General features: G+C 37.4%; 1 protein-coding gene across 1 annotated transcript in view; it reads right to left on the bottom strand.

The window, feature by feature from the left end:
• The window catches only part of LOC124555064, a 704,233-nt gene that overhangs the window by 528,167 nt on the left and 155,675 nt on the right, over window positions 1-20,391 (bottom strand). Inside the window, exons 16-17 of the mRNA XM_047128850.1 lie at window positions 16,429-16,616; window positions 2,288-2,470 (exon numbers count right to left, since the gene is read on the bottom strand). Of these exons, the coding sequence (XP_046984806.1) occupies window positions 2,288-2,470; window positions 16,429-16,616 (371 nt within the window). The remainder of the gene's footprint in view (window positions 1-2,287; window positions 2,471-16,428; window positions 16,617-20,391) is intronic.

The raw sequence follows: 20,391 nt of genomic DNA, 5'->3' as shown, positions 1-20,391 counted from the left end.
CAGCTTAGAGTGATGTAAAAACCTATAACAAAGAGAATGGCACTTATCAGATCAAAGAAATATAAGCTATCACTTCAAACCAGACGAAGCACGTGAAAAAGAAAGGGTAGCCGTATAAATATCGGTGGAGCACCTGACGCATAGAAATGCCTACCTGGTAAAGCTTAACTGCTAAGCTTACAACTCGAACCAAACTACTGTAGCTGTATTGTCATTCATTTGACCTAAATTGTGTCTCATATTACAATGGACCAACTTTGTTTCGATTTGGAGGTGCGGTCTAAAACTTTTCTCTCTCCTTGAATTTTGAGCCTCAAATTTCAGGTGCGGCTTAGATTCGGGAATTTTTTTTTCTTGATTTCGAGTCTCATTTTTCAGGTGTGGCTTAGATTCGAGTGTGGCTTAGATTCGAGTAATTACGGTATTGAATTCCGGCCTTGGGACAAATTTTCATTTTTTGCATGAATCTGGATATATGAATCATGTGAGTGAGGGGAAGGGGGGGGGGGGGTTGATAAAAGGAGCCAATTATTAACTTATTCCAGTTGTCATGTGTCACCTTTAACCATACTAGCTCACAAGAAATATCTACTTCCATTTCACTATGAGGTAAATTACTTCTAACAGCAACAAAGACACCAACAACAATTGTATTTAATCTATCCTTTTTGAACACCACTAGGTCCTTTGTAAAAATTTTGGCTGAACTTATCTTCAGCTTTGGCCAGCTTTCAGTATCTATAACAATTTGAGCTTCAGTGCTCCCTATTAGCACTTGGAGCTCTGGATCTTTCCCAACACTGTTACTACAGTTTGCAACTACAATATTGATTGTTGCTATGTCTACCCTCTGTCTGTATTCTTCCTGCACCCTTTGAAACTGAAGCCCTTTGTGCACTTTCCCCGAGACCCTCTGACCTAAAATGCCACCTGGGCCATCCCGAACAGTCCCTGCTAGCTGTGTAGCCACCTCGTACGTATAGTGGACACCTGAACTATTAAGTGGAACCCAAAACCCCATCACTCTATGGCACGAATCGAGGATTCTGCCACCTTCATGGTCAGAGAACCATTTACGTCTCTGATTCAGGCCCTCCACTCAGTTCTATACCAAATGTCCACAACCAGTCCTCTTTCTGTCTGAGCTACTGGACATTAATAACAGCCTCTTTTTACATTTACAGTTAAAACTCTAAGAGTGCACATTTCATGAAGAGTCAGGTAACATATTTCTTCTTCCAGCATATGTCTCACAAAATTTAGGTAACTGCAAGCTCCCAACTGTCATTCTTCTAGCTGAGCATGGAGCAGGAACATGGGGAAATTACAGTAGTACCAGAAGGACTCTCTGCCACATATCATATGATGGCTTGTGGAATATACTTACAGATATAGGTATGTTGAGAAGCTGGTTGTTAGTAACTTTCATTGTAAAGTGCATAACCATATTTTTCACTTTGCTGAGGAACATACAGGCTTCCTCAGTATAGTGTACACAACTTATATCATGACTATACATGTCATCAGTTGCTACAAAAATACTTATCTTGTTGCTCTATGTGCTATCACAGCATTTAAAAATTAACAAATGAGTCTCAAAGCATGAACTGTGGTGACTGACTAGACAGATCAATTTGCCATCATGTTTCTGTATTATAAAAGGCTATTAATTTTTTCTTGGGCTAGTAATCATAATTTGAAACAAATAGTTAAGAAGCATAGTAGTTTTAGTAAAACATTATTGTTAACTAAGATGTATCACATGTGCTACCTTCCATTCACTAATTAATATCAGTGAGGCCCACTGAAAAGGTAAGGAGTGAGGACATTACCCACAGAATCAGGGAAGAAAGGAATGCATGCAAAACGCTTACAAAATGAGTGGACAGGATAATAGGACATGTGATAAGACATCAGGGAATAATTCCCATGGTACAAGAGAGAGCTGCGGAGGGTAAAAAGAGTAGAGGAAGACAGAGATTGGAAAACATATATAAATAGTAGAGGATATGGACTACTAATGCCACTCTGAGATAAAAGAGTTTAGGACAGGAGGGAATCTGTGGTGGGCCACATCAAGCCAGTCAGAAGACTGATGACTGAAATTGTATCTTAAGTTATCTCACAGAACTCATTAAATTACATAATTATTCATAGGTACAAATTACACACACACACACACACACACACACACACACACACACACACACACACACACACACACACACACACATTTAATACGAGAGGACAGAACAAAGAACAGGTAGGGTCAAACAAATATACTTACTGGGCCTTGATGATTTCAAATTTCTGCTTTGGCAAGCTAAATGAGAGGCTTACTAATTTAGTTCCTCTGACTTTCAACTGACCCTCCACAGCAGAAGATGAGTACAAATTTGTTTTCAGCTTTATACCAGTCTTTCCATAGTAAGCATCCAGACCCATGGTACCAACAACATCAATAGCAACACTGAAACATGACATATAAGAGGTAACTATGACATCTCGCAATTTCTTACATTCTGTTAGATGACATAAACCATTAGTTCTTATATTGTAAAATAATACCCACATAAAGAGGAGTATTACATTTTCTAGGATGTAATGTAAGTCAGTAAGAAATTATTGACTTTATAGTAAAATATTATGTAGTAATGCACACATCAAAAAAGTTTTTCATCACCTTGGTTCTGAAAGTTCCGGAGCCTGCACAGAAAACTGGAATAGAGATCAACACAAACATCTTTTCTGCCCCTTTTTATTGCTCATGAAAACCACACATTGCATGTTGTACCATCATACAGCAAGACCTTCAGAGGTGGTGGTCCTGATTGCTATACACACCAATACCTCTAATATGCAGTAGCATGTCCTCTTGCACTGATGCATGCCAGGACAGACTAAAAGAACTTGTTAAAGACTGATAATCAGATATGTTCTAATAAAATGTGGACCCAGTAAGATACTGGAAAGCCACTACAACAAAAACAAAGGGAAAATCATAGCAAGCAGAAGGATATAAGTGTCCCCTCAGTGCAATGAATAGTTTTTAATCTATTCTATGTTAAACAGCTTGTAAACCGTAAGAATTTTAAAAAATTGTAACTCAGTGAAAACTACACCAAATTTCATAAACAGAGTGTCAATGGGTAGAGCCCATGGAGATCTATCAGAGAATTAAACCAAAATTGTGATAAACATTAATATTTTTCAGCTATAGGCTTGAATGTACATTCCATCAAAAAAGTTGGCAAATTTAGCCATAAGATTAATTTATATCATAAAAGTAGCAGCAGCGTTCAAGAATAACTATAGTTAGGAAATTAGAGATAGATTCACAATTAATTGTTTATATTTATTAACAATAATATCACTAAAACAAATGTTTTTCATGTTGAAAGTGTGATTTATGTGAAAAACCAGTTTATGTACTAAAAATCTAACTTCAGCACTGAAAAGCTGTTAAAATTTGGAAGTGAGTTCATAAATAATACTTGTATATAACAATAAATTTATATTTTGACATGATCAGCAAGCAAAAATATTTAATTTGACTCATTTTCTAGAATATAAATACCCAGCTGCCACCCTGGCTCAGCCTGGCAAGTTTGGGCAGTATTTGTAAGCTGTCTTAGATATGAAGTAGTATTCATGATCTATGGAACATGGAATAATGTATGTATGTATGTATGTATGTCTCTGTGTGAGTTGGATGGGTGGTGAGTCAGTCACTTTGTGAAAGTACTGCGATTTTTCTAAGTGCCACGTTGGGAATCTTCTGCACTTGTTGCCAGTGAACATGTAGGAATATTTTCACACTGGGCACTTAGAAAATTTTTGAGTGTGTCACCGTGAAATATTGTTTCATAATGGACTTACGTAACTTTCATGCATGTCACCAGTGAACATTTAGTAACATTTTCAAGCTGTGAACTTAAGAGTATTTTCCATCAGGGACAATTCTGAACTCTGAAATTTTACTACTGATCTAGTGTATATATTTGGATATTTGGACTTGTGGTTTTTGCTAGTTAGTATCTGAAGTCTTTAACTTTAATCTGAAGCATACTGGACTTAAAATTTTTTGAGGATTTGGAGTGAGTGAGGACCTAGTTGAGATACTGCCTAGTTATTTACATTCTCACATAGGATAAACATTCACCCTTGGAAGTTGATTAAACTTGTTGCTGCAGATCATAAGGAAAATAATTCTAACAAATTCATGCAACTCAGACCCCTGTGAGTTTTAAACTTCATTACACAAATCCCTTCCTGCATTTCTGACTGGTAATTGTAATTTTCCATTGAATAATTTGGGCAAATGCAATGAGTGAATGGTTGGTCCCTAGAAGTTAATGCAGGCAGACTTTAGAAAAATCCATCCTTTCACTGTGACCCATTAATGTGTGCTAATAACTAAAACTTTAATAAATAGATAATTTGCATAGTAGTGCTAGGGCCTCAAAGGTGTTTCAATGATCCATTGGACATTGAATTTCAAGTAACATTTGTTGAGGTAAGTATTTCAATTTTACGTTTACATTTTCAAGTTAGCTAGTGCATATAGGAATTAGTGGACAGTGCATTACAATCACATATGGGGGCTCATCTGGGACTGTTCATGCTGGGATCCAGAAAGCAGAGTAGGGTTGCTAGTGAAAACAGTACTATGATCTATGAGGAACACCGCAGCAGCAGCAACAGCAGCCTGAGTATGAGCTACACCTGTCACTCCACTGGGGATCACAGCTTCAATAACCGAGAGTCAGCATAGCACTGCACCCCATCATGTGACTTAGCAGCTCAGCTAGCACTTGGTGGGAAGCAGTCTACAGCAGTTCTACATACACCTCACTGCAGCAGCAGCTGTCACCAGTGTCAGCAGAGGCACAGCTAGCAAGAAAGTTTCACAGCAGACACATTAATTGTTGCTTTTAATTTCAGCTCTCTTGCTCTTGGAGCACAAGATGAAGCAGTCACCCAGTAATTGTGATTTAATGGGAGTGGGAATGAGCCTCAGAGTCCACAAAAACAAGAATTACTAGAAATGACCAAGGAAGAAATGCTTAATATTTTGTTGATTCAGGTGGAGAGCTTAGAAACCAAAATTAAGCTGGTCTAGAAAGCTCTAGGGGAAATTCGGACAGCAAAACTGTAAATCTAAAACTTTCAGTCAATAAAAAATTGGAAGTTTAGAAAATTGAATGAGTGGATTAAAAATGAAATAATGGCTGATTGAGACAAAAACTTTTAGGATGTGATGGGAAAATTTGGGGCAGTGAAACAGCACCTGCTAACCAGAATTGGCACTGTTGAGGTTGAGTTGAAGGGAGGGAGTGACTCAGTGAGACAGGTGTGTGCTGCTATAAATGAAGACAGGCTCTAGTTAATGTGGATAAGAAGATTGTGGCCAGCTGTGATGAGACCAAGATGATGCTGATAGGTAAACTGGAAAGCACAGCAGGCATTTGGGAAAGAGGCAGAACACTGGAAAGCACAGCAGGCAATTTGGGAAAGATATGGAACAGATGGCTGCTGAGAACAATATTGAAATTAACAAAGTAAACAACACTTTAACTAACATAGAATTGTGTAGAGGTGGTGGCCTGTATGCAGATACCCAGTGATAAGACTTTTTCAGGTGAGAGTAAATACCATGCTGTAGATTCTGTTGCAGCTTGCGAAGATTGTTTTATGCCTGGTATGTCTGACCAATGTATGTTTAAATTTGTGAGGAGGTAGTTAAAAGTTTCTGCTCAAACATGGGCAAATAAAAGGGCTGATCAGTTTGTTTCAGTTGAAGCATTTGAAAAATTGTTTTTGAATACGCATTGGAGGCAAGCAAAGCAAAGTAGGTTGCAAAATGTGAGACCTGAGTTTCTCCTGGCATATACAACTTTCAAATAACTTCCGGGAATTCAGCCAGGTAACACTTTCAGCGACCGCCGATATTTCGGCGGGAGAACACCCCGCCATTTTCAAGGCAAACTGCAACGGACAGGCGACATACATGCAAATTTAATACCTCGGTTCTCGGACCCAAGCAGGAAAGATAACACACACACACTGAACACTAGTGCCACCAAAGATGGCCAAAGTCAGAGCTATCGATAGTGAGACTATGAATTCGCAGGTGAGGTAGCATTGAGTCTGTCCCTCTGTTTCTTGACAAGGGAGAGAGCCGGATTCCAAACAGAGTTTAAACAGAAACCTCCATCCCTGTTAACAAGGTTGCTCGCTAATTTAATCTCAACTGCCTCCCGAATCACACTGTCCCAATAGCTGGACGTTCACGTCAATATCTCGGTGTTATTATATAACATGGAGTGACCAGTATCCAAGCAATGTTCGGCAATGTTTGCTCTCTCCCTTGTCAAGAAACAGAGGGACAGACTCAATGCTACCTCACCTGCGAATTCATAGTCTCACTATCGATAGCTCTGACTTTGGCCATCTTTGGTGGCACTAGTGTTCAGTGTGTGTGTGTTATCTTTCCTGCTTGGGTCCGAGAACCGAGGTATTAAATTTGCATGTATGTCGCCTGTCCGTTGCAGTTTGCCTTGAAAATGGCGGGGTGTTCTCCCGCCAAAATATCGGCGGTCGCTGAAAGTGTTACTTGGCTGAATTCCCGGAAGTTATTTGTAGGTTGCAAAATGATTTTCTGAATGGTCCAATATACTGGGTGGGGAGGGGGGGGGGGGGGATATACCATGAAATAATTTTTCCACGAAGAGTTAAGAAAGTTGGCACATTTAGACAGACCATTGTGTCTACCCACTGAGATTTATACTTTTAGGAGGAGATTGCCAGAAACTTTTCAGTGGGTTGATACATTGTCCAACCCATTCTATTGAAAATTTTCTAGGTTTTATTGGAAGGATGAATCAGGCACTGTCCCGCAAACCAATTTACAAGGGAAATGATCATGTAAGCAGTAAGAGGGAACAGTATGATAATAGGAGTAACAAGAACTGGAGAAATAGCCAGCAGAATTACACTTTGTGATCAAAAGTATCTGGACACCTGGCTGAAAATGACTTACAAGTCCATGGTGCCCTTCATCAGTAATGCTACAATTCAATATGGTGTTGGCCCACCCTTAGCCTTGATGACAGCTGCCACTCTCACAGGCACATGTTCAGTCGGGTGTTGGAAGTTTTCTTGGGGAATGGGAGTCCATTCTTCACGGAGTGTTGCACTGGGGAGAGGTATTGATGTTAGTCAGAGAGGCCTGGCAAGAAATCAGCGTTAAAAAACATACCAAAGGTGTTGTATAGGATGCAGCTCAGGACTCTGTGCAATACCGGTCCATTACAGGGAAGTTATTGTCATGTAACAACTATGATACAGGCTGTGAATTATGAACAGGTGCTCGATCATGTTGAAGGATGCAATCGCTATCCCCAAATTGCTCTTCAACAGCTGGAAGCACGAAGGTGCTTACAACCTCATTGTAGGTCTGTGCTGTGATAGTGCCGTGCAAAACAACAAGAGATGCAAGCTCCCTCCATGAAAAACACAACCACACCGTAACACCTCCACCCCCGAATTTTACTGCTGGCACAACACATGCTGGCAGATGACATTCATCAGGCATTTGCCATACCCACACCCTGAAATCAGATCACCACATTTTGTACCATGATTCATCATTCCACACATTTTCCCACTGTTCTATTGCACAATGTTTATGCTCCTTACACCAAGGGAGGTGTCATTTGGCATTTATTGGCATGATATGTGGCTTATGAGCAGTCGCTCGACCATGGAATCCAAGTTTTCTCACCTCCCGCCTAAATGTCATAGTATTTGCAATGGATCCTGATGCAGTTTGGAACTCCTGTGTGATGGTCTGAATAGATGTCTGCCTATTACACATTATGACCCTCTTCAACTGTCGGCGGTCTCTGTCAGTCAACAGATGAGGTCGGCCTGTATGCTTTTGTGCTGTAGGTGTCCCTTCACGTTTCCACTTCACTATCACATCAGAACTGTGGAGATAGGGATGTTTAGGAGAGTGGAAATCTCATGTACAGACATATGATACAAGTGACACCCAATTACCTGACCACGTTCGAAGTCCATGAGTTCCGCAGGGCATCTCATTCTGCTCTCTCATGATGTCCAATGACTACTGAGGTCACTGATATGGAGTGCCTGGCAGTAGGTGGCAGCACAATGCACCTAATATGAAAAACATATGTTTTTTTTTTTTTTGGGGGGGGGGGGGTCCAGATACTTTTGATCACATAGTGTACAATAGACAGAGGAATATGGAAGAAAGTTGGGGATGAAACAGGGGAAGGTATGGCAATGAGAATAGGTATCAAAGGGGTTCATGGGAAAATGATAACAGAATTGAACCAAGGCCAATGTAAGACAATGGAACTAGGAGAGGAGAGCAGAATAATAGAGATCAACAGGGGTGGAGTTCAAAAAACTAGTAATTGTTCCAAATGAAGTCCACTTTGGGACAAGAAAAATGCAAGAAATTGGACCAAGAGATGGGATAATAGTTACAGGCAGAACACCAGAAAGTGTTTCAGGAATAATAATAACCACAGCAGGAGAAAGAGGTAAGAGGAGAAAGAATTTGTGGAATCAATGCCCTGGTAGTGCAGTAAGTATTGAAGAAAATAGTATTGGTTTGGCCTCTGTATTGAATGAATCAGGATCAGATGTACAACCTGAGAGGATGAATGCGTGTTGTGATGTTCAAAGTGAGTGTGTAAATGACAACAGTAATAATATTGATTTGGGTACAGTTGAATCAGCTTCAGTGGATTCTATTGTTGTTACTGTTGAGGCCATAGTCCCTGAATGTGGTGGTTTTGGGGATGGTAGAGGCCACAGTGTCTGCACAGAGTGTTTCTGTGAATTGAGGTTTACCTAAGAGTACCCACTCCAGTGATATAGATGAGAGTATTTATAAGCAGGTAGGGATTCTTCCATCAAATGATTTTTATGAGCAGGCAGTGGGACTTGTCTCTAAAGGTCATGGGGAAAGTGACTGTGATTTGCAGGATGCAGCTGCAAATAATATCTTTGTTGTAGAAGCTGTATCCAATTCAATGGAGCCTGATGAAATAAACGCTGTTGACATCTGTGTGAATAAGGTTGGGTGGCCATCTTTATTTTTAGAACCATGGGAGGATAAAAGGGAGAGTAATTTTGATTGGGTAGACATGGACATGTGGATCTGGAAGTGGGCACCAGATGATTGGGCATTTAGCAAATGTGATTACATTAATTAGTTATGGAAGTGAAGTGAGAAGGATAATGGACACAATGTGCCCTTACAGAAATATTTGATGGAGATAGAGAATTTGATGTATTAAGGGGAGAGTATGTGTTCATGGTGAGAAAAGATAGGATGGGGAGTAATAAAACTACAGTAATCTATAAATGACGTAGTGGAAAAAGGGATGAAGATGATGAATTCAAGAATTTCTTGATTTATATAGATGAATAGTATATGGGTGTGAGTGAGGATGAATAAAATACAGAGTGGATGGAGAAAGATGAAAGCAACTGTGAGGCCAGTGATTCGGACAGTTTTGCAAAATATATCCAGAAAATGGATACAAAAATATGGGAGAAGGAAAAAATTAAATTCATCAGGGAGCTACGGAGGTTGAATTTAGGGAATACAGAATTTCAAAATTCATTTGAGTTAATATTTGCAGAGGATGATTGAGATAGAACCACATAGTGGGGGTCAGGTGTGTACCATGGTGAAAAACTGTTTACATGAAGTAGAGGAGGACCTCCTAGATGAGAGAGAATTAAAGCATGAATACATTCATAAGGTGCAGCCAATAATTGATGATAAAGTGGGAAAAGTATGTGAAAAAGTATGTGAGACTGCTCTGGTAGTCACTAGCAGTTCCATTAGTCAAATAGCAGAACATTTTTATAATCATCTCAGGACTGGCAAGACAGTTGAATTTCCAGTCAGGGGGATGAGAATTAAAAATGCCATTGGGAATAATAGAAAATCAGTGAGGAAGGACACTGTATTAGATACAGACATAGGGAGAGAATTGAATAGTTATGCATTCCTTATGAGTGGAAAATTTGGTGCTTGGCATTGATTTTTTGAGTGAGAATGGGGCACATATTAACTGTAGGGGTACATATTAACTGTAAAGATCATGTGTTGGAACTGAGTGTTGGAGGAGGCATGAATAGAGTAAAATTCAAAGGTGCAATAAATGATGATGTCTTTTGGCAAGCTTCCATCTGGCTCAGTGTATAATGGATGAGGTGAAGGTTGAGGAAGAGATAAAAAGAAAGGTAGTGAATGGAAAACTAGAACATTGTAGTACATCCTTTGGAAGTAGGGTCCTGTCAAAACATAACACACCTATGGCATGTCAGAGAATTTTTGGCAGTTCCAGTAACAGATTGAACATAACAAGGAGACGAATGATGTAGTTGTTGAGAAGTTTTCACATATGCCAGTGGGGGGTGAGGACAATGCTGAAGAGGAGGAGGAACATACTGAATTCATAATGATGTACGCAAAGGAGGTAGGTGAAGAGAAAAATATTAGAAGTATATGCAACGACATAAGACAGATACAGAATACTGATCCTAATCTAAACATACTGAAGAGCAGGTTCACAACAGAGGAGTAAGAGAAACTTGATAAATTTTGAAAATTTGCAAGGGGGTACTATTTCATAGAAAAAACATAGACAAAGAGGAGTGGTGACTGTGTTGGACTGAGGAAAATGTGCAGTCCATCATAAATTACGTACATTTGGGCCATGATCACCATGGCACACATAAATGCTTGGGGGTGTTACAAGACTATGTCTCATTCAATAATATGGATTGTAGAGTTAGGAAACAGCTGGGTGCATGTGACAGGTGCTAATGAGTTAAGCACAATACAATTACCGGTCAAGGGGAGACACAAAACATTCAACCTCAGGGTGTGGGAAAAAATCGAAATGAGCATATGGCATCATTGGCCAGGAGACCCTATGAAGAACTGTACAGAATTAAAAGAGCTACTGGTAAAACTTTGGTATCATAATTGGAGATGGATTATTTGAAAAAACTCAGGAAGCTGGACGGCACTGTTTTCAGATAACAGTTCACAATTTATTTCCATGCGGTGGAAGGATTATACAGCAAGCAGGCATAAAGTAAGTTTACAACCAGGAAAATAACCCAGCTGAATACTATACGCACAAGCTCAAAAGATTATGCCAAACATATTGCTATCAAAATCATACATCATGGGCTGAACACATTGCCTCATTCAAGGATGTGATGAATAGCATTAAAAACAAGGCAACAGGATTCCAACCATGTGAAGTGATGCTAAATAAGAAAGCAGGAGCCTGATAGGTGAAACTGTGGAATTTCCACCTGGGCTGCTATTGTCAAGCAGGAATGGATGAAGTCAATCATAGTGATATATGCCAATTTGAGACATTATAACAAAAATAATCAAATAAAACAACAGTTAATTCTGGTTTTTATTATAATTAACCGTTGGTTAATGCTATTATTTCGGTTATAATGTCTCAAATAGACGTATATCACTGTCTGTGCCTGATAGGTGGCGCAACTTGTGTCTTGTTTTCATAGCAGCAGTGTAAGCTACTGGGCCTTTCAGTCTGATGTTGTTCCTTGCAGGTACATGCACTGAAGGCTGGAAGTTTTTAATTTTTGACTTGAGCACATCTGCTCTAAACTTTGACTATTGCCTTCTTGCAAAGCAACTTTACCTAAGTAACCTCTCTATGTTATGACATTCTTCATTTTGGTTTCTGTCAAACTTATTTTTCAATGTACTATGTTATAGGGTTTTTAAATTTTCATTCTAATAAAGACACCCTTGGAAGTGTTAAAACCTAGGTAAGTGTATTAAACAATTACTTGCAACTGGTTGACTGTGTTATTTCTCCATTGAAAAATATTTTTACAATTTTTATTATTAGATTACAAAATTGGGGTAAAAAAATCTTAGTTTATGAAATTGAACTAACCTTTAAAAATCCCTGAATACCATCATCTGAACTTTCTCATTCTTCTTCTTCTTCATTGTTGTTCTCTTCATACATAATATGGTCTTCACTGCCATCAAGAGAAATATTTAACAGTAACTGCCATCAAGAGAAAGATTTAACAGTAACGTCTTCTTTCACTCTAGACCATGACTGTTTTATATAATGACACACATATTTGATTGCAGGTCATTTTAAAGCTTCTTTTGCCATGAATTCATGTCGGATTTCATCCATCATCCATTTGTTCCATTCCTCTCTCATATACACTTTACATGGTTCATTTACCAAGACATTAAGAGGTTGCAATTGCAAAGTAAGTCATCCCAGAATAACAGCAAGCTCTGTATTTCCCTGTCTCAATACCTCTTTCAAATGACTACTAAACTGATCTAGCACAAGAAGAGAACTCTTCTTGAATAAAGCCCTACCCTTCCCTCCCACACTCTGTTAATCCATAATTTCAGACCAGCCTTGCCCATCCAACCCTTGTCATGTACATTAACACCTGGTGGTATTTTTGAAGGTTTTGGCATTGTTTTGCACTTGAAAATGATCATTGGATTAAGTTTAGTACCATCAGATTTCGCTTAGTTCCACATCAGTTTGCTTTCAATATTGCATAATAACGTGGTGGAGAAACAACAATACTCTTGTGGAAATTTCTGAGATATTTTGGTTTTGGCCTGCATGCTAAGTCCATGATGCTTTCTAAACCTGTAGCACCAACCAACACAACCCTTAAAGTCTTTTAAGTTCCACTGTAGTAGTAGCTTAAGAGCATGTGTTTCAAACATTTTTGTATTAATTCAAATGTCATTTTGACAGTGTCCTTGAATGCATTTCAATACATCATCTTCTAGTTTTGGCCATTTTGCATTCAGTCCTCCTTTTGCATACTTAGTGTTCCTCATTTTCTTAAGTTCTTCTTTACTAGCCCACTGAACATGAATAACATTATTGGTGGAGCATCAAAATGCCACTCAGCTGCTCTGTTTCCATGTCCTTCTGTGTATGCTATTACTTTCAATTTATAGCCCGCATCATATGAATACCTTTTTTTTTTATTACGAAACTACCTACTAACAAAAATATTCTACTGTTACCAATAACACAAATCACTTTCAATTCAAGTTCACTGGCACCATAGACTGCAATGATGCATCATAGGCTAGACATTGTTCTGTGTTTGAGATGGCAGAGCAGGAGAGAGACTCTGTTAGCAAGCTTATGAATCCCTGTAACTCATATTCATCTCATCAGTGCGCTGCTACCGCCAGCTGAATCTAATGTTGCCAGATAGAGATAGGTTCACCAATGCATCAAATATATGGCCATTTTTAAGACTGGTGGGAATTTTAAATCAGACACTCGAAATTTTTTTTATTAGTTTTGAGTATGGGACCCACCTGAATTTTTGAGGCAATCTTTTGAAGACAAAAGTGCATCTTATATTCCATAAAATATGGTACATGTTTGCAATATTTGACATCTGCTATTGGAGCAGTCACCCTGTATGACAAATTCTGATGCTTATCAGATGACAAAAACTCCCTCTGAAAGCATGTGGCCAGATTTCCCAGTGCTGAAAAGTCGTTGAGTAGAAAAAAATGTTGGAAAAGGCCACCATGACAGAATAAAGGAACCTATGAAAGACTGAAAATCAGGGATGTTCAAACAAAATGTGAACCCAGTAAGATACTGTAAAGCCAGTAAGCACAGAAATAAAGGGAAAATTATAGTGTGAATGAGAGTATAAGTGCACCCTCAGGGCAATGAACAGTTTTTAAGTCATTCTGTGTTAAACAACTTATAAACCAAATGAATTTTAAAATTTTTTTAACTTGGTGACAGTTGCATCATTTTCATAAACAAAATGTCAATGGATAGGTCTCATAGAGACCTGTTAGAGAATTAAACCAAAATAGTGATAAGCACCAACATTTTGTAACTATAGGCCAGAATGTGTATTTTGTGTTGAAAACTTGGCACATCTGACCACAAGATTAATTTATATTATAAAAGTAGCAGCGGAATTAAAGAAAAACAATAGTTAGGAAATTATAAATGGTTTCATATTAATTGTTTATATTTATTAACAATAATATCACCAAAAGTGACGTTTCTCATTTTAAAAGTGTAATTTTTTTGAAGACCAGTATGTGTATTAAAAATCTAATTTCAGGACTAAAAGCTGGTAAAATTTGGAAGGGATTTCATATATAATACTTGTTTGACTCATGTAACCTATGCAAGAATTTAAATATCTGGCCACCAGTTAACTCATGCAGTCTGATTTGTGCTGTATTTCCCAGCAGTCTCTATGTGAGTTGAAAAGGTGGCAAGTCAATTGCTTTGTGAAAGTATTGAGATTTTTCTAAGTGCTGCATTGTGGACTTAGAAAATGTTTGCCTGTGTCACCAGTGAATTCTTTAAAATATTGTCATATTGGTAAATTAGAAAATTTTTGAGTGTGTCACGGATACACACTTAAAAATACTGTCGCATTGTGGACTTAGAAAATTTCACGTATTTCACCAGTGAATATTTAGTAATATTTTCAAGTTGTTGACTTCAAGTATTTTATTCAGTAGGGGATGATTCTGAACTCTGAAATTTTACTGCTGATCTAGATTGTAGATTCAGTCTTGTAATTTTTGCCTGTTAGCATATGAAAACTTTAATTTGAATCTGAAGCAAGTTGGACTTGTAATTTTTCAAGGCTTTAGAGTGAGTAAGGATGTATTTGAGATAATGCCTGGTTACTTACATTCTGCATAGGAGAAACATTCATTCTTGGTAGTTGATTACACTTGTTGCTGCAGGTCACAAGGAAAATAAATCTAACAATTTCCTTAAACACAAACTCCTTTGAGTTGTGAACTTTATTCAGCAAATCCCTGTCTGCATTTTTGACTGGTAATTGCAATTTTCTACTGAATAATTTGAGCAAATGCAACAAGAGAATGGTTGATCCCTAGAAGTTAATGCAGCCAGAATTTAGAAAAATCCATCCTTTCACTGTGGCCCATGATGGTGTGCAACTAACCAAAACATTAATAAATAGATTAAATGCACAATAGTGCTGGGAGCTTAGAGCTGTTTCAGTGATCCATAGGACACTGACTTTCAAGTGGCATTTTTTCAGTTCAGTACTTACATTTTCACGTTAGTTAGTGCATATAGGAATAAGTGGACAGTGCAGTACAATGTTGTGTACTACATATTAAAATTCCAGTGCCAACTTGTTCCAGTGAGTTCTAGTGAGTTAAAAAAATTCCCTGGGAGGTGCTAAAATGTTGTATGGACATATTCCAGTCAAAATTATCCCTGGCACTGTTGACAACTGAGATAGTACCTTGAAGTCTCTCCATAATTACACAACTGTTAAACTTGAACTCTGCCCCTGTATGAAGATATCAAGCTACATTCATGCTCATGATCCAACATTAATTTTCTCATAAGCTTTGACATTTTGTATAGCTTCACTTTCTACATATGATTTTATAATTTTAAAATCCTTATTTTGTAAGCAAATTAAGCTGTTTATAAACATTTTAGTGAAAATAAACATCTTAGATGGTCCTGAAACCGAATTACTGTAATATAAACTGATAGCCTCATTTTCAAATCGCTGTGTTCATACATAATAAAATTTGGGATGCATAATAACGAATCAAATTAGGATAGAATGCTACTAACAATTTATAGGAGGTGCTGATTGCCAGACAGGCACATTTAGAAGTAGGCTGTTGGATATTATTCTGCTACCAAACAAAGTTGTTCATCAGATGCAAAAAAGCAAACACACACTTTCATACATGCACAACTTGCACCCATATGGCTACAGAGTCCAAAGCTGAAAGTGGCCATGTGAGTTGGTCACTTTGTAGAATAGCTGAATAATAGCCAATCATCTTCTTTTAAATGTGCCTGTCTGTTGCTCAATGCCTCCACTATGTGGTGAGTAGCACTCTCCATTATAATTCTTATGTTTAAATAATTTTATTCGTATTTTAACCTTTGTAATAAATGTACTAACAACACATATGCATACATCACAATGTATGAGATATGGAGCTAACATTTATCAAGATGATAACACCCAACAGAGATGTACTTTCATATACAACAGTGGAGCTGTTGACAATTTCCTGCTGATGCTCATGGTAGAAAGTGTCTTCTTGTGATTTAGGCAGCCTGACACATTTATTATGTGTATCTCTGTCAGCTGTTACTACAAATAACTTATATGACTGGGAATAATTAATGGTTCTAGTTTTATTTTCTCTTTATTCTAAATCTAGAGCTGAAAATGATCTAATATGGACAAAACCAGTTAGTATAGTTAAATAAAAAGTGTGATCAAAACTGTTCTCTTCACCACACAAGAGATTTGTCGTACCTTGGTTTTATTTCTCCTTTTAAATCCAGGTGACCTGAAGAATTGAAATCAGTAATATTGAGCTGACCAGACATTTTTAGATGAACAGCAGCAGTGCCGACAGCATTCAAGTTGATTGGAAATCCACTTCCAGTAGGAACAACATAGTTTGTATCCAAAAACATCAAAGACTTCTTGAGAAATACTTCCTAGAAGATATACACATCTAATTGACATAGGTTACAATAAAAACTTTCCCCATCATAAATGTTTCAGGCTAAAATTAAATGCTTTAGAATTACACAGTTAACAAACAACTTAAATACAGTTTGCTGTTTCAGTACATCTATCAATGAAATCAGCACAATATGGTTAGGAACCACACTGCTATTCATGATATTAGCAATACAGTGAATTCCTGCTTTAACTGTTAGAAAGGAAAACTATTTATTGATCAGAAATTATAAGAATAGTTAAACGCGCAAAAATTTCATTTCCATATTAATAAAAAAATGTTATGCTACTGAGCCTATATATCACTGGCATCAAAACAGAAGCCCTTTAAGTTTTGTGTTAAAAAAAAGTAAGTTGAATACTCTTCAGTATTTAAATTTCTCTTTTTTGGTCTAAATTAATGATTTCCCATCACACATTAGGGATTCTGAACCAGTACTGTTTGCAGATGACACCAGATTGTTGATTGAAGGGAATAAAGAAGAAAATTTTACTGCATCTGCGAAAGATATTACAAAACGAGTGTCTGAACGATTTACCAGAAACAGGCTAGTAGTTAAGCCCCAAAAATCGGTACTCATGAATTTCCACACTGATCAAAATAAAAATCTGGCACAACCTGTAATATTTATAGATAACCAAAACATTAGTGCTGTCAATGAAACTAAATTTCTTGGGATTCATATCAAGGAAAATCTTAAATAGAGCACTCATATCACATCCCTAAATTCAAAACTAGCAAAAATGAGCTATGTAGTAAGAATTCTTTGCAACAACACTAGTGCAGAAACAGTTGGGGCTGTATACTTTGCTCATGCACATTCAATACTGAAGTACTGTATCATTTTTTGGGGAAATGTACACCAGGCCATAACAGTTTTCAGGAAACAAAAGGCAATTATAAGAATAATGAAACAAGTAAGCAGTATAAAACAATGCAAACCTTTCTTTAAAGATCTAAAGATCCTACCCTTTCCCTACAATTGTATACTGGAAGTAGTCATGCATGTCAAAAAAAGCATACTGAGAAAAGAAAACCTTTTTCCTCAAAACAAAAGTGTCCATGATTACAGTACCAGGTCAGACAGTGACATACATGTTAATCATTGTAGCACCACATTATGCCAAAAAGGTGTATATCATGCAAGAACAAAACTTTACAACAGATTACCAAGACATATAAAATCTCTTCCTGAACTACAAAGCTTTAAAAAGTCTGTGACAGCCTACCTTCTGAAAAATTGCTACTATTCAATCTCACAGTATCTTATGCAATAAAAAATGTAGTTTCTATCTTTAATTGTAGAAATAAGTTATAATATACAGTATTTCAAAAAATTTGTAATTATTAACTGTATAGATCCAATTCACTATAAAAAATAAATAATGTATGTTAGATGTTTGAAAAACCAATAGATAAAAAGGTTTTCTGTCCAATATCCTATGTAAAATATATGTACTGAAAAAGAGTTTTATATGGACAAATAAATATATAAGTAATAAATAAATCAACTAGTTTTACAGCTAGGCTTACAACATACAACAAATATTACTGAGAACTTTGAAAAACATGTAAACTATAAAAACACATTAAAATTGATTTAATTAAACTTCAGGTTATTTAATTATAGATTAACTAATGAAATTGCTATCGGAGCAATCAAAAGTTCTTTATCTGAGTAAATCATCCTTTTTGGACCTACAAATTGTTTATGTGCCTGTCTGCAACTCTCAACTATTCAGTGAGTTGTGGCCTTCACTCTGAAATTATTTAGAACTGAAGACACATTTAGTAATTTCTCTCAGCACTGTATTCATGTAAGTTACTGTTACTTAGAAACTGGAATTGATTATCAATGAGAGAATCGATGTCCTGTAGAACTATTAGTAATTTAACTACTGCTTGGACACATACCTATACACAACTGTAGGTGAACATAGCATACGGTTACCATTACATCATTCTGTGCAGTTGGGAGGTTCTTCAAAATAGGTGACTGCCAAGTCATTTTTGAATAACAGTACTCTGATGTATCATCACTCATGTCATGTGCAATTCCAGAGACTGCACATCCATACAGTTCACAGGCCTGCTTATAGAGGCCACTTGGGTCAGCCCCCTGGCATGCACAGGTGTGCCGCCAAAGAAACACTGTTATTTAAGTAAACACAATCAAGTGCTCATCCTACCCTGTACCCGGTTTTACTGTTGTCCAATCAACATGTTCAGGGCAATGCACAACCTGTGTCTTACAAGTTGCTCTATAAAGTACTATGTTCCATAAATTGTACCAAGCAAGGTGGCACAGTGGTTAGCACACTGGGACTGGCCAGCCTGATTAAGTTTTTCACGATTTCCCTAAATCACTTCAGGCAAATGCTGAGACAGTTCCTTTGAAAGGGCATGGTCGACTCCCTTCCCCATCTTCTGTAATCCAGTGGGACCAGTGACCTCACTGTTTGGTCCCTTCCCCCAAATCAACCAACCAACCATCCATAAATCATGTTTGTTCTTATTTTTAACAATTCAAATATGAGTAATTACATAACATTTTACACTTTACAGTTAGTGTTCTGAAAATGGATGTAACGAAACTATAAGAAGACAACACTGAACTGAAAATGCTAAAATTAGTGCATGACAGAATGATCCTTCTGAAAAAATGGACAAAAATGAAAATCAGTAGCTACAAACAGAAAGATAAACATTGAGAAAACTGTGAAAGCAATTAATGTTTGGCACATGACGACGTCTTTCATGAACTTTCTACAACAGATTGTAGAAGTGCAGTACACAGTTCTCGTTGTCATCCTTTATACAGCTGATAGTTGTTCATATTTGAAACTGTGAATACATCTCATGTACTTGAAAAGTAAGGTATTTGAGGTCGATCCAATGTTTGGATCAGTTTATTCCTGAGCAATTGTAAACAAGTGCATCAAGCACACTAATGGCAACCTTAAAACTGTTTCTGAATACTTATCAGAGTGTAATCTAATGAAACATATTGTACCTCAAGTACCAGGAATGGGGCCACATCTGTTCCTTTCGCCCATTAATGATCTAAGCTGAAACATGGATTCTCATAAAGCAATGTTATTTGGAGCACCACAAAAAAGGGAAACTGAGTAAAACTTACAGCAATCAGTAAATTCTGTTACAAAAAAACTTACCAGCTTGGTGTAGAATTAAATTTTTTTTTTAAACTATCACATTAAAATTTCACAATGCTCCAAATAAGAATATGTCCATTCCATTTCTCTTAAGCAACAATGAATGACTTGTTCCGTCCCTGGTACGAATTTCCGTTCTGACCTCCATGTATTTTCTCTTTAATGGAGAATACTATGAACAAACACAAGGAGTCGCAAAGTCCCAATGGGGAGCCCACTCTCACCTGTGGTAGCGAATTTCTATTTGGAGTACTTCAAGGAGGAAGCTTTGGCATCATCCAAATGGAAACCTACTTGTTTTCTACATTATGTGGATGACTTGTTAGTGATCTGGCCCCATGAAAGGGAAAAGCTCCTAGACTTCCTTACACACCTGAACTCCATATATCTGAACATCAAATTCACTATGGAGACCGAAGGAGAAGGAAGATTATGATTCCTGGATGTCATGGTCAAAAGAAGAGGCCATGGGGTGTAAAGGAAGAAAATGCACACTGACCTGTATTTGCAAGCAGATAGCTGCCACCACACTGCGCAGAGGAATGGGGTGCTAAAAACACTGGTGCACAGGGTATA

Source organism: Schistocerca americana, chromosome X (assembly GCF_021461395.2).
Source record: "Schistocerca americana isolate TAMUIC-IGC-003095 chromosome X, iqSchAmer2.1, whole genome shotgun sequence".
Lineage (NCBI taxonomy): Eukaryota > Metazoa > Arthropoda > Insecta > Orthoptera > Acrididae > Schistocerca > Schistocerca americana.
The sequence above is the reverse complement of the archived record's forward strand: the minus strand, read 5'-3'. Positions and strand labels throughout refer to the sequence as shown.